Source organism: Scardinius erythrophthalmus (assembly GCF_964197995.2).
Source record: "Scardinius erythrophthalmus genome assembly, chromosome: 14".
NCBI classification, from domain to species: Eukaryota; Metazoa; Chordata; class Actinopteri; order Cypriniformes; family Leuciscidae; genus Scardinius; species Scardinius erythrophthalmus.
Genome location: NC_138234.1, coordinates 27,315,238 through 27,331,728, shown reverse-complemented (window position 1 = coordinate 27,331,728; position 16,491 = coordinate 27,315,238). Strand labels below are relative to the sequence as shown.

Genomic DNA, 16,491 nt, shown 5'->3' with positions numbered 1-16,491 from the left:
AGGTCAGTAATGACAGATTTATTAGAACTGTACATTTAATATAATTTGTGTATTTAAAACAGCATTTCTGTGCGTGTTGAGGGACGTACCTTGCTGTGTGAGAGAGGTTCTGTGAGGGCGCTGTATGTGAGATCTGGAGTGTGCGTGTTTGAAGATGGATTTAATATTTCGCCATAATCCCGGCCCAAACTGAGCTGGAAACAGCCACACTGTGAGCCCATCTTCCGGCCCGAGATCAGATACGTCTTTAAACCTACAAACAAAAGAAAAATGCATTGAAATCACCTCATGACAATTTCCTCTACATATTTCCCAGCAGTCCTTAGAAAGTTTTTCACAAATCTATGAGGAGATTTGTTACAATCTCACATCATGTCATCACAATATTTAACTACTGAATGGGTTCATATAAAACATCTAGCTTTAGGCTAAACGAGTAATGATTTATTACTTTAAAATGAACTGTAATTAGATCATATACTTTCAGCAAATCTACTTTTCCTATGAGGGCAAACAAGGTCTGATCCCCGCTGATACTAAGCAGACACACATCAAGTGCTTGAAAGCACCTGAGCACGTTTGTTTCAGCACTGGTGTTTACATTAAACAACACTAAGCACGAGGATGAGCGCTTCTGTTGTACCAACACTCACACACACTTTAGTGTCCGGAGGAGAAGCTCTGTTGCACCAATACAGGCAAAAGCAAACAGAAAGTGATTACAGCAGGGTAGTATCAGCCTGTTCAAACAGAGGGCTTACAAGCTAACCGTGTTACACTCATATATAATCTCCTAAAACACACACAGGCTAAGTGTCAGCGCTAACACTGCTGCAGGGAAATGTCTGTGCATATTTGTGCTTAAACTACATTGTATAGCCTCCAGGGACATTTTCTCAAAACCTCAGCCGAGTTGCTCCAGCAGCTTCTGTGAGACATGAAAGACACGTCTGAGAATAAACAGGTCCGTCCTCTCGACTATAACTTACCCGAGTTGTGAGCGTCCAGCCTAACAAACATCATAAAGATCAGCTCTTCTGTTTCTCATACACATCAACACAGTAGCACAACCATGAAATACTCTAAACGATTATGTGATACGTTCATGGAATTGTGATAACCATTATCGTGCACATGAAAGGCAGGTCAAATGTTGCCAGCCAAAAAAAAGTATGTTTTAAACATTTACATTAAAAGCAATAATTAAATAATAACGATAACATAAACTTTATACTTAATATAATTATGTTAAATAAAACATTACAAAATTACTGTGTGAGAAAAAATTAAAGTTTTCAAAGTTTTAGTGTGAGTACTACATTAAACTATTATATATAATGTTGAATATAATGTACAATAACGCAATGGGGAAATATTTGAGCTTTGTAGCCAATCACAGACGTATCTGTTGAGCACGTGAACGCATTGGCCAATCAGATGCGTTGGTCAGAAGTTGGTCAGAATCCGCTCAAAACGGCAGAGTATTCGTTCAGTGCAGGTTCTGCATGCTTGCGATTCCTTTCATTATTATATATCATGGTAAATCATGCTAGAATGTAGTAAATCAAGGTAAACTAAGATACATTTATGGTAAACTATGCTAGAACAGGGTAAATCATGGTAAACCATGGTAAATCATGATAAACTATGGTAAATCATGCTAGAATGTGGTACATCATGCTAAATCATGCTAGAACATAGTAAACCAAGATAAATTCATGGTAAACTATGCTAGAACAGGGTAAATCATGGTAAACCATGGTAAATCACGATAAACTACGGTAAATCATACTAGAATGTGGTATATCATGCTAAATCATGCTAGAACATGGTAAATCAAGGTAAACTAAGATAAATTCATGGTAAACTATGCTAGAACAGGGTAAATCATGGTAAACCATGGTAAATCACGATAAACTATGGTAAATCATGCTAGAATGTGGTATATCATGGTATATCATATAATATAGATTTTCATGCTGAATGAACACCTGATAATTGCAGATTAAATCGGTTGAAAATTAAAACATGCTCTACATAATGTGTTACTTTGTTGTTTATTTTATTACTTTTTTTAAATCAGGTCACTTAACTTTTTATATATACATTTACAGATTTTTAAATATAGTTCTAAGCACCTTGTTCTATGATCCTACAGTGATTATTTTTTATTTAAAGAATAAATAGGATAAGTAAATATTACAAACAGTTTCTTTGCATTTATTTTGGATTTATTGTCAGTACAGGGCTCGCAGTTCTCATGATTGACACTGTTTGTCTGCCACCACTGTAGACCATTTTTGACCCAGGGAAAACCCTGTTAGATGCAACTTTAGGATGTGGCAAGTAGTCCTTTTCAAAAGCATGTACTTTTCCATCACGAGCACATAGCACAAGTATGCAAACTGATATACAGCCACTGTTTCAAGCTCAGCTACAACGAGCCACAAACACAGGCCCACTTCCAAACAAACTTGGTGCCAAAGTACATACAGATCTGTACACATAAAATTGACAGTTGTTCAAACACAATGGGGCCGCAGAGGCCACATCAATGAGCCATTCACGAACATCAAGCCCCTTTTAGCCTCTTTGTGCTGGAGACACAGATTGATGCAGACCCGAGCCACAATTCAGAACAGAGCTAATGAGCTTCTGGGTCAGAACCTGTCTGAGCTGGATGGCCATATGGGCCCGTTCCTCCCAAGAGATCTGGACTCAAGGAAGTCATAAATAGTTATTTGACCTCTCAAACATGGGAACTGAAAGCAGGCTGGGATCAGGGGATATTCTTGCAGTACACACAACCCCGGAGGCACTGCCTTCTTCCAGGGAACTGCCATAAAATAATTCAACATGGCTGGGAATCCCAGCCTGTGATTAAACCACGAGGTTCCCCGGACTAGAATTTCCATTGAATTACATTAGCATATGCAGCCACAGATATACCGACACATGCAAACATTCATCTATAGTTCATTGGTAACAGTGCAGGAACAAAGTGGCACCTTCCTGTCATGGCTGCCCCTTGATGATAGTATCCCCATTATATTTTGCCAACTGTATGTGTAGCGCATGAATTTAAGTGCTTGTTGCTTTATTTACAGTATGCCTGGTTAGGACACACTGAGCTTTTATTTTTTTAGAAGCCATTTACAGATAGAAATCAGAAAGATACAGTAGCACAAACAGTATATTTAGTAAGCAAGACGGTGACTGACTTACTACTGACAAACATTAGTGAGATTCAGTGGGGGGGAAAGCAAGCAGAACTAAAAGCAGGTGCTTCGCCTCAGAGTTGCAATATGCCATTTCCTCTCTAGCAGTATCTAATGCTTCAGGCATTTACAAGAGAAACTGTTTATTATAGGTGCACCTGGGAACCTTATAAAGTAGCATCACAACTGACATTAGTATCATAAGAAAACACAAGAAAATGCACGTTATACCAAGCAGAACTGACACATTGTTTCCTCGCATGACTCAAAAGGATAAATGAAAGCATTTTTTCATTAGCAGCACTGCAGCAAACGATGAACAACAACAGGTGAAGAAAAACAAGATAAAATAAGATTTTAAATATTAATATAAAAGATCTGATAAAAAGCAGGTCACCGCTCATTTATCTGTTGGTGGTCATTGATCAGAGGATGGACCATCTGCATGTAAGAGAGATGGAGAGAGCGAATTATCTCCTGATGGACTTTATTGATTGCCATTAACCGAGTGAAGAATCCACCCAGCATGCCTCAGCAAAGTTCTGCTTGGGATTTTGCATCTAAAACAAAAAGATGTAAAAGGGATGCACAATAATGACAATACCTGTTCATTTTTAATGTTATATTTATCGACCGATATATTAAAGCAGATAAATAATGGATTTTTTCCTTCAACTGAGACACTTCAGATGCGCACTGTTCGAATGGTGGTTTGAATTGCTTGAAATATGATTAGAATCACTTCGAAAAGGAAAACACTTTCACTTTCAAGTCTGTCATATAATAAAATTATAATGAGAACACCACTGTAAAAGAATGTTGTGAATTCTTTGTTCGCCCCCGTTTTAACGTGTTGTTACGAGAAGAGCGCATCCACACCTACACGACTAGCACAGTCAAGTTTGCAAGTCAGCCTTTTAACTTGGTGCAACTGTAAATTGTAATATTGTTTAGTCTGGACCCTCCTGGAAGGCACAGGTGAGTATTCTTAAAACTAGTATAGATGGCCAATCAAAAAGCAAAGACCTAGACACCAAGAAGGAACCATCTGAGACCTGGGGGAATAAAAGAGTTCATCATCACATCACATTACAGCTAGGCTAGGCCTACATGAGGTGCCTCTTGTGGATCAAACTTATTGGATATTGCAACCCAAATCTGGTCAACCCTGGAGCAGGGGTTTCAAACTCTGCTCCTGCAAGGCCACTACGCTGCAGAGTTTAGCTTGAACCTCAATTAAACACAGCCAGATGATCAAAGTATTAAGGATTACAGGCAGGTTTGTTGGCACAGGGTGGAACTAAAATCTGTAGGACGGTCGGTAACCCTTCAAGAACAGGGTTTACCACAGGGGTAGAAGAACATACTGCAGAGTTGAGCACCAATCTATATCAAGCAAATCTGAACCAGCTAATAAAGATGTTCAGGGATTACTTAAAGATAACTTTCCAAGACTTCCCAACATTACGCATTTTGGATGCCACCAAAATAGGGTTGGGTACCGAACTCTGTACTTTTAACGGCACCGACAGAATTACGTCGGTGCTACAAAGAGCCGATTTACATTTAATCAATCGGTGGCAAATTTCGGTACCTGAGAACACATCTGGGCGCGAGAGCAAGACTACTTAAATACGAGTGTCATATGAGAACATGAATGCATTTCCAGAGCCGCTCTGAGAGTCACTGAAGTTCACCAGCATTTTACAGTTTCATTTAAGAAAAACTATCGTTATATCATTAACACACGGAAACTCAAAAGGTCTTCACCACAACCTGTCAAAATAAAAGTTTGGTTTAATTTGATAATATATTACTGTTGTACAGTACCATTTAGATATCTCAATTTAATAATACTACTAACACTAATAATAATAAATTATCAAAAATGTATTAAGGAATAATCACACTTTTTCCTCTATGTTGTCAGATGTGGCGCATGTTCGAAAAAAAAGTTTAATTTCATATAAAATATCAATTAAATTAATGTTTTATGTCTTCATTTGATTACAAGAAAATTCACAACAGAATTTGTGGGAATTTTCTTTTTTCTTTTTTTTACTAAAATGGTTGTTTTTATTAATATTCAAGCATTACAGAGAATGGCAGACAGCGACCAAGGCAGCTCTGACATAATGTCAATAACACTTCTACAAATGCCTTTGTTTCTTTACAGTTATTGAGGTAAACATGCCTAAATTACAGAAAAAAGGTACCGTTGGGTACCGGCACCGAATCTCAGGAACCGGTTAAAATGTGAACGGTACCCAACCCTAATGTCGCCCTCATCTGACATGTCAATTTCCGGTCTAGAGCCTCTACTAATGAACTAATGGTTGAGTCAGCTGTATTCGATTATGGAGGCATCCAAAGCAATGCTCTGTTTTTGGAGCCTCCAGGAACAAGTAAGGAAGCACTGATTTAATAACTGTTAAAAGGATCAAAACCATGGACATGTAAATCTAAATTATGATGTTTTAGATGTTTTAACCATCTAAGTGGACTTCAGGGGAAGTAGAATAACACCATTTAAATGAAATCTTAATACATCAGTTTCATGTTTCACTGCGAGTGCACTTTTCTGACTTCTCAGCTGATTCGATCACTGTTTCACCATCACACTCTCTTTATTTTTGGCGTGTTTTTCTGTGTAAAGAAAACCAAAGATAAGCCTAGTCTTGTCAGGGCAGGATGCCCACGGTAGGTCAGGTGAAAGAGAGATTGAGAGACTGCCTCTTCACATGGACTGACTGTGACATTCCTCATGAGCATCCAAAGTCTCCAGAGTCAGTCCCTTCATATTACTCCATTCATTGCAGAAGTGAAGGAATGAAGGAAGAACAGGAACCCTCCAGAAAATTAAACTTACCGGGTCAAAGTAAACAATTGCCCAATCAGTTCAGTCTCTAGGATACTTTGGTACCTAGTTATGACTGAGGATCCTCCTTAGTACGTTAGGGGTCATGGATTTGCTCCAATCCCGAAGCTTTAAGTAGAAGCAATAGTTTGCCCAAGGAAGCACCCTTTGAAATGTCACAGATTTTTGTGTGGTTTTCCAACAATGCTTCAGAGCATCTTATTACTGAGATCTGTACTGTTAACAGATCGCGGCAAGCTTGCCCTGCATTCACTTCCTGTCACATGACCTTTGACCCAAGCAACTGTGGTCTTTGCCCTGCTGGGTCACGTGCCCTGCAACTCCAGAGATGACAACTTAACGCATCTAGTGCATTGGTTTATCCCAAAACACATCTGAAATAATCCAGTGGAAATTTAACAAGCTAATTAGCGTGATGCAAGGACGACCTGTCCCTAAATCTCAAAGTGTCTCTTCCTCTGAAAGATGGCAGTAACTTACTCCCACTCGCTCTCTCTCTTCCTCTCCTGGCTAACCACAACTTTCCACTTGCCCTGGAAACCTTTGTAGTGCAGACAAAAACAGAGGGAAGGGTAGCAAAGATGAAAAAAAACAATGCAAAGAGGTGATAAAGAGATCAAACTGAACAGACTAAGTCAGTGTGTGAAGCATTAAATTCATTTTTTTTGGGGTGCAATCAGTTGAGGTTCATCTTGCAAGACTTGCTCACGTCACATTTTAAGCTGAATGGAAAGATGTCTGTCGGCTCTAGGCCAGATGTTTTCACACCGCTTCCTGTTTGCTCATCTTTGGTTTTCTCTTTATGAATGTGTCTCAGTCTTTTCCACTCGTCCAATAGCCTCGTTTGTTCTTCTTTCTGACTTCCTGCCTCCTCTTTTCACATGTGTGTCTTCCGTGAACTGTGTCCTTGCTGTTCTGTTGATCATTTTGTTTCCATTTCTCTTGCTTTCTCAGAGATGGGCGGGGAATGAAGAGATGAGTAGAAGAGGACAGAGAGAAAAAGAGTGTGTACTGTGTGGTTTCAGATGACACCATATTAGGATACAGTGATGAGCCCAAGGATACGCACAACTCCCTCCCCTCGACTTGCTCTCTCTCTCTCAATTCAATTTAAAGCTTTATGTGAATGAGAAAAATTGTTTTGTATTATCAAAGAAAAGACAAAACTGAACATTCATCATTTAAAAAACTAAATCTAGGACGGTGAATTTAAAGCATTAATTTAGTGTGATTAATCACACAAAAAAAACGGTTAAGTAAATTCTGTGATGAAATTTACGGAAAATAATAATTATTAATATTAAAGCGGTGGAATACTAATCGTTTTTACTTGCATTGTGATGCTGAGGTGAACGTTTCTGCATCAATGCATAAAAACAAAAACTTTTTTTAAAAATGTAATAGGCCTATCATATAGGGCTGCTTGATTATGGCAAAAATCATAAACATGATTATTTCAGTCAAACATTGAAATCATGATTATTTCACACGATTATTGGTGGGCGATATGATAAAAGTCTTAATTCATGATACGAGTCATTTTAGAATTATCAATACTTTATCAAAAACTAATCCTAGGTTAACTAATGTAGCCAAGTTAAAGGTCCTCAAAACAATTACAGAAGATAAGTAAGCAATCAGCAATACAATAAGAAAAAGGAAACTATTTGCAACCAAAGCCGACAAATAAATACAACAGAACAAAAATACAAATGAAATAAAGAGTGCGTTAAGTTTTTCAGAAAGATGTACTAACAGTGGTATTCAGATAAGTAATAGCCTACAACAGAAATTGAATAAATCACATGTAAAATAACACAGCAGAGTCTTCCCTGTAAACATTAAATATAGACTAATCTACGGAGTCATGGTGAAAAAAACATATGAGATGGAAGGAAAAGCATTGACATACATTTCCTCCCATCTCATATTTTTTTCCATCACCATGTCCGGCTCCGTACTAATCCTTATTAAAGCCACAAAAGTTATTCACTCAAGAGCAGTGAGTAATGTTATCTTTGTCTTTTGTTGATTAACATTAACAGTAACTTTAAGAGCCGCACAGATCTGATAAACTGTTACACACATTTTCTCTCAACTGTTTACATTCACTTAAGACATAACAGAGTTTAGCGTTTACGAGGATACGTTCCAAAATGGCATTTTTATATTTTTGTGTGTAGGCTATTTAACCGTTTAGGCATGTATACGAAGCCTGCAATATACGTCTCAGAGTTTAAAGTTACACTTTATTTGGGAACACTTTATTTTACAGTGTCCTTGTTACATTATGTAACATGTAACAGTAAATTATGCATAATTACATGCAACTAACCCTCAACCAAATCCTAACCCTATAGTAAGTAGTACATGTAGTTGCTTAATATTACTCAGTACTTAAATATATAAATCACACTGTTACAATGAAACCTTAAAATAAAGTCTAACCCTTTATTTTAAAGGGTAACTCTCGCCAAAATGCAACCTAGGGTCTTTTTGTTAATCTACCCAAGGCAAACTTTCGTTTAAAAGCATAATAAGAATGGAAACAGCACTTGTTGTTAGATCTTAAAAGTGTCGTTTCCATTCTAATTATGCTTTTAAACGAAAGTTTGCCTTGGGTAGATTAACAAAAAGACCCTAGGTTGCATTTTGCATTTTGAGAGTTACCCTTTAAGGTGTGATGTAGTAACATTGTACTTACTCCAGTAAGTAATTAACTAAATGTACTTAGTTTCGGTTAGGGTTTGGGGTTATTTACTTGTAATTATGCATAATTTACTGTTATTACAATAGTAAGCACATGTAATCACATGTAACTACATCAACATAAAATAAAGTGTTACCCTGTTTAATATTAAGCATGTCCCGCAGTTTAGCAAAAGTAGACTGCACTTTACAACACTCACTCACTCAGCTGATTCGGATCATCGGATGTTAAGTTTGGCTTAGGGAGGAAAGAAAGCACACCACTGTGAAGGAAAGGATGGTGCGCTGGGAGGAATGCGACAATGGCACTATAATCATTTTGCCTCGGTTTTCTTGTTTTCATAATTGTTGGAATGCTACGCATTCTCTTCGGAAGCAGAGCACTCTCGTCTGATGTTTGCAGATAATGTATCGGACTTCTTGAAAGCATATATTTGGGGGGAAAATTCCGCTTTTTATAGAAAAGAACATGCATAAATGAGAAAAAGTGAGAGACGTGCATGATGTTAAAATTAGTTAAGTGCAATAAGCCACAAAAAAGATCTCAAATCGTTACTCTCACTGACTAACAACACTGCATATGTTGTGTCTGACAATAAATGTCTAATACATTTTTTTTTTCTTTTGTAGGTATACATTTTTTATGGGGTCAAATGTTTGTAGGCATCTCCTACTCTCTTCCCTCCATTCCAAACTCTGTTGTTGCTTACAACACTTAAATGAGGCCAGGGAATGCAAAGGGAGTCTCTCTCTCTCCTCTCCATCTCTCTCCATCACACTCTCCATTTCTCTCTGGTCTTGAGCACACAGGATGACGCACAGGGTGAGTGAGCTGCGTCATACTGACACACGTGGACCTGCAGCAATGTCCCTCAGTCGAACAGTGACCAAGATGGATGAGATGCACATTTTTATCTTAGTTTCTCTCCCTCAGACAAGCACACAACGGTATAACGGATTGCTGAATCATTGATACATTAAACCATATCCTGTCCCAAGAGCACTTTATAATCTGATGGCATGATTGTGCATTCTGCCTGTGTCTCTTATTTCTCTCACACATTCTGCCTGTGTCTCTTATTTCTCTCACACATTCTGCCTGTGTCTCACTCTCACACTGATACATACTGATAAAGAAGACACTAAGTCTAGAGTTGGAACTGCAGAACTGATGATTCAACACCTATGATTCACAAACTTCTACACATCTCTCACCCCTTGCTTGTATGTTCGCTGATTAAATATTTAGGCAAATTTGAATACGCTTCGAGATGCCAATACGAGTTCAGTGCTCTCCACTCCGTTTGACACGTTTTATTTACATGTGTAGATCCTAGGACTGGGCTGGACATATCAATTCCCTGGTTTTAATTTGAATGAACCGATATAGATACGAAATTGCAAGACCAATCTATTAAGGCAAGTTTACTCAACAACGATGTACTAAAAATGGAAGTTTTTCCATTGCGTTTTTTGGATACAGACGACAACGTTGTTAGATCTACAAAAGCGACAAAAAAAGCTGTATTATTCATGCCAGGCCAGTAGATGGCGATGTCACTTGAAAAAAAACACTAGACTGAACATGTAATATGCATGTGCATGATGACACCGTTTTCACAAATTTGCGTTTTTGTAGTTTACACAGAGACAATAATGGTATTTTCAAAAGTCTTTTTTAGGCCCCCAAAACGCTGTTGTCGTGTAAACGAATGGCCAGAACAGACGAGAGAAAAAAGTCGAGAGACTTTTTTGACCTTGACAATGTACCTACAATACTTCCAAACGAATTAATAGCATATATAGATCCAAATCAAAACGAATGGAGTGCAAAATCGTGAAACACCAACATCTAGCCCTAGTAGGTTCATTTAGCAGAATCCCTAAAATTCACACAGAATCTGGACTACACGCAAACAAAAACTTCAATTTAATAGCATCATAAAAAATCATTATTACTTCACCTAAAAAAGTAACAATCAACTAAATTTAATAAAAGAATATAAAAGAGGCAAGAAAATAAAATTAAAGTAGGGCCCCATGAAATCAGTTTTCTTTTTTTCCCAAATTCATTTTTTCCATTTTAATTTTTTTTGGACCCTCATTTTAAATGGTTAAATTATACTTTAGTAATCAAAAAGCAATTTAACAATAATTTATGTAAAAGTTTTTTTCTTTTTTTTTACACATGTTTTGGGCCCAATAAAATACTCTCATTTTTTTCTAAAATTCCATTTTATTATTTGCACGCTGACTGAGACTTGCAGCTTTCTGCGTGTGCTTCGATGCGTGCGCACACAAAACTTCTCTTTTGAGTCTTTGTGCGCTTGAATGCTTAAATTGGCAAGTCTTGAAAACACGTAAAAACTATAAACTTTCGTGAACATGCAGCACTGGCCCGATCGGGACAGTGACAGTCCCTTAAACTGCTGGAACGTCTTTCACGCTGAAAGGCGTACCTGCATCCGAATGAATAAAAGGGTCCCCACTGTAACATTGTGCCAGGTAAATAAGAGACTAGTAATAAGATTAACGTCTATTAGATATTATGTCCAATGTTTGCAGAAATAAATACGAAAAAAAAAAAATATCGCTTCACTTTATCCCTTAAAACTCATCTTTGATCACCAAAATGACATATTTAAATGTTTTTTTCCTTGAAAAAAAAATATTCGTGCCTTAAAATAGCTTGAATGTACTTCTTTGCCTCATTTAGTATACGTGGTTCTATGAATATGTAAATTAGCCCCGCCTCCACACACTCACACCAGATCCACTCGTTGACGATCACACGTTGTTGATCTGATTGGTTACAAGATAGTTTGTGACCTCAGAGACACCAGTGATTTCAAACCAAATTTTTGAGACCGGAGAAAATACTCAGCAATGGAGTTGACTAATGAATTTGCACATGGTTTGTCTTAAAGCATATTAACATATAAACAACATTAAAAACTTGATTTTCACCACAGGGGGACTTAAAAAAAAAAAAAATTAAATGAAAGAAGAAAAAAAATTGCCCAGCAACATCAACTGCATCATTGCTTTTAAAAATCTACACACACACACACACACACACACACACAAACACACACACACACACACACACACACACACACACACACACACACACACACACACACAGCTTCATATGTCACCACTGGGAATCTGACATACCAGATCTGAAGCGACAGTCCTGTCTATGTGGGCAGGTGTGTTGACGTGCGAACATGCAATGCATGTCATGCAACTTGAAGGTCACAGTGCATGTTTGTGGTTGAGCCTGTAGTCTGAGTCAACCTTTTGTAGAAAAAGTGTAATGAACACATTACATATTACATATATATATATATTATTATCTATGCTCTAACATAGGCATAAAAAAACCTCTCACAGCGCATGCTCTGTAATGCACACTTTCACACGCACACACACAACATGACTCTGACCTCTGGCTACAGGAAGGTGCCTTATCAAAGTAATTCCCTGACCTGTTCACAAGCAACGCCAAGGCCGAAGCCTGGCAAACACACAAAACCAACCAGCTGTGTCAACACACACGCACAGTGGTGTGGTGATGTAAAAGCTGAGTGTTAAGAGAAAGAGAGAAAAGGAAAGGAAAAAACTAAAACCTCCGGAGCTTAAATATGCCAACAGTTTCAGAGCGCGAGTCAGAGAACATGCCACGGCATGTTTCTCCAGAAAAAGAGGAAGATTTTTTAGATTAGTCAAGAACAGGTCATGACATCACCTGGCAAGACTGTTACTCTACATCGTAGTCAAGAGCTTGCAGCTCAAGGCAGAGAGGAATCTGAAAACATGATAAAAAATATTTACGCCCATTTTAGACAAACTGTTTTAGGTGAATACTCTCCAAGCCAATACTCTCCAAGTGTAGCCTATACTTCTCCAATACCCTCATTTTGACATTTTTGCGTGTATTTGATCGTTTAGACGTGCATCTGAAGCTTAAAGTATAATTTGCTTGTCTAGTTGCAGTCTGTTTTTGACTAGTTTAAACCTGATAAACAGACTGCAACTAGACAAGCAAAATATACTTAAACGTACAGTATGGCATTTTTCGCCAATAGGGGTCGCTAACCTATTTACAATAACAAAAGGCGTAGATTGATGTCGCAACACTTGCTAAGAATTATGGATCTTGTCGTCAACGTCAAGCCGACCGATCTAATAATGTTTATGGATGACTGAATACATCGATGCTTTTATCATGACTGTGATATGAAGCAGTTCGGGATTGCTAAGAGACAGCTATCAGCTCCACAAGCGACACGAGTCCCGCTGATATAAAAGGAATACGGACATTTCATTCTACCGAACTACACGCAGAATTACAACTCACAGGTCAGTTTATTAGACAAATTAAACTTGTGAGGTAACGCAGCGTTGTTTCACTTGGTCTAACATTACACTAGCACACTAAACTGCATTTGAATGTGTTGAAATGTATGTGTTAGTCTGTCTGTATGAGACTAGCAGTAAGCTAGATCAACATTAGAATAACATACAGATCATATTCTGACATTTTATCATTGTTGAACGTTATAAAACATTGATTAGTTTTATGTAAATGTGCTCACCTGTTTAATAAAGTACATGTAGGAGTTGTCGAAGTCTCGGACGTGGAGCTCTCGTTTATATACTGTCTATGGGAGCTCTCGGCATCTCGAAAACACCGCGCTGATATTGATTCTCGTTTTAGTTCTCCTTTTTTATCCAAAGTCCGCTTGCCATGGTCCATAATGTTTGAACGAAACAACAACAGTGTGCAAATAGACATTACGAACTACAAAGTTGTCCGCGTCAGTCGCTTTGGTTACTATCAAACGGCTCATAGCTCTGGTTGCCATGGCAGCACGAGCGGAAACCAGGGACAACACGGATATGACGCCATTGGCGGCGACAAAACAAAAATAAAGAAACGGGACGTTTCTCGAATTAAATTACAAATTTCTCCTGGTTTGAAAGTTGTTGGAAACAGTCGGGATAATGTAAGTACACAACTAAAAAATATATATAACATAGATATAGTGATTTTTGCTATTTTTAAAGCAAAAAAGTTACATATTGTGCCTTTAAGGCTTCAGATGAATCAGCGCCGAAAAACCGGAGAAACACTGTGCGCAACGATACAGTCAGAAGGCTTGGATTTACAGTAGTAACTAACTGCACCATGGTATTTTATTATATTATTAATTTTTAACTAAGGTATTAAAGGTGCATTGCGCAAGTCTCTGAGTTTTTGCAGAACTATGCCCCCTCTGGCGGCAAGCGAAACTGCAACCAGAAGTGTGCACGCTCACGGACAAAAGTTTTCTTTTTTTTATCTTACGTGGAGTTTGCATTGGTGTTTGAAATGAACTACAAGCCGGTCTCTTAGAATCCATCTTCTACGGAGAATGGCGGCGAATACACAAACCTGCCAGACATAGCCAGGTGAGCGTGCCGTGAACGCGCATGACGTCACGCCCAGTCTAAAATTACGGCCCGAATCCCTCTTATTTATTTTACTTTACAGGATTATAGAGACAATCTCAGTGATCAGAGAAGGGCTCATTCAGCCTATCAGGCAATTGTTTAAGCATGTATGGGTTAGAAAACGGGTATTTTTAACATGAAAAGTTGCTTAATGCACCTTTAAAGGAGTAACATAACATAATTACAATATTTGTTATTAAGCTGACACATTTGTGCATTTGTATTTAATACTAAATGTATTTAGGCTACTGTTTTTCATACAAATACCATAGAAACTATATAGCTACATTTTACCATGGTAGTGAGGTGCTTTACGCATGGTTATCATGATCTAAATGTATGATGCTACAGATGACCAATGGTTAATTTTAATAAAAGTAGAGTCCCAAACAGTCAGAATATGTACATTTTACCCTATTTAGGTTGTTACAATTGTATATTGTATTGTATGTGTTACTGTTTTTGTTAATGAACATGAATCATTCCAACTCAAGCTACTCCTATACTGTCAAATCAAGTTATAGTCAAATGTGCATTTCTAAGAAACAAAACGTGCAATATTAATATTGCAGTCTGCACTGCAAACTGAGCTGAAGAAGCACATCAAAGTCAGGCAACATGATTTGAAACAATATTACCTGTTAGAACATGCAGAAACTAAGAAATTTATTTTTCTATTAAGATATTTAATGAAAAAAGACTGGAAACGTTTAAAGAACGTCACAAAACCTCAGATTTGTGAGATTCTCACCTGTTTGGCAAGTGATTGTCATGTTCTGATAATAAAGAGTAGTTTAAAACCACAACTAACGGTCTGGTTTCTACAACTTTTCACTCAGGAGCAAAAATCTGCCTTTAAACTTGAATGAAATAAAGATTTGACATTTATCGTAATAATTATCGATATCGAATGATATGATTTTTTTTATTGTGATAATTTTAAATTATCGCCAAGCTCTACTATTACATAATTCAGTGTGAAGTGCAAAAAAAAAAAAAAAAAAAGGTTTACAGAAATCCCATTGGGAATCCATTCGCCGAATTAAACATGCAACGTAATGAGGTCATGAATTTAGAGTCGGAGCCATAGCTGTGTGGGCTGGGCAGTGGGTGCATAAATGGTGCGATTGCACTTTAGTCACGGCTCAAGGTAAACCAGATTTGATTTCGCTCTGCAGCTCAGGCTGGAAACCTGTACATTTTTCTATCCTGCTTCCATTACAAATCTGTGGAGACCAATCACAAACTGGTTTATCCACATTGCGCTATTGGCGGGTTTAACACAACGATAGAGAAGCAAAGTCGTCGGTCTGATTGGTTGAAGGACTATCCAATTGCGTACAGAGTCATTTAAACTATGCCCGTTGATCACGCCTCTTGTGCAGTAGAAAACACAGCAGACTCCCCTGACTAATGTTCAATCTTAAAAGATTGAGCTTGGTCTGGTGATAGCCACACTAGGCTCAAGGTCCTTTCACAGTCCAATTGCCTTTTCTCTTCTCCCACGGTTCCCAGCCTGTCTGATTAGGCGAAAAAGCCCAAAAACATGCTTTAAAAAAATGTCGTGCAGAATATAGCAAGCTAGTTTTCCATTCCAAACATTTCCTATATATAGAACAAACTCATTTTGGGATAGATGAACCAGCAGTTTACTTGCTCGCTTCTTCAGGGACTTCCAATTCACGTCAAAAATGTCTTTTACGTCACATAAATCAAAACCAAGATAATGGAAGTCTAAAGAAAGAAAAAGCCTCACACAGCTGTGTGTATTTGTACCCGCATACACTTGTCCTGTGGCTTAAGTTCCTCGACAGACTGGACAAACCTGTCCAGCTTGACCAGACTTGTGACCTTGGAGTGAGAGAACTATATGAGAAGGAGAGGAATGAGGATAGACTCTCCTTGTGTGTTCAATGGACAGACTCCTGCTCAAACTCTGTGCCCTTCATGTATATACTGAGAGTATATGTACATGACACAAAAATATGACTGTTTACGCATGTCTATACGACATATGGAGGAAGGGAATTTCTTTCCCAAATAAAGAGCTTGTCTATATCTCCTGGCACGAGTGTGTCCATGTGTGTGAACAGGGTTGGGCTCCTTATCTGCAAGAACACACTCCGATCTGCTCCAACCAAACAACTTGCTTTGGGTCTATGGCTGGCTCACATAGCTTAAAATGCA

The 16,491-nt window shown here is 38.0% G+C and overlaps 1 protein-coding gene across 1 annotated transcript in view; it reads right to left on the bottom strand.

Moving 5' to 3' along the window:
- The window catches only part of LOC308701724 (adenylate cyclase 9), a 38,914-nt gene that overhangs the window by 15,298 nt on the left and 7,125 nt on the right, over nucleotides 1-16,491 (bottom strand). The window contains exon 2 of the mRNA XM_081384145.1: nucleotides 90-253. Within this exon, the coding sequence (XP_081240271.1) occupies nucleotides 90-253 (164 nt within the window). The remainder of the gene's footprint in view (nucleotides 1-89; nucleotides 254-16,491) is intronic.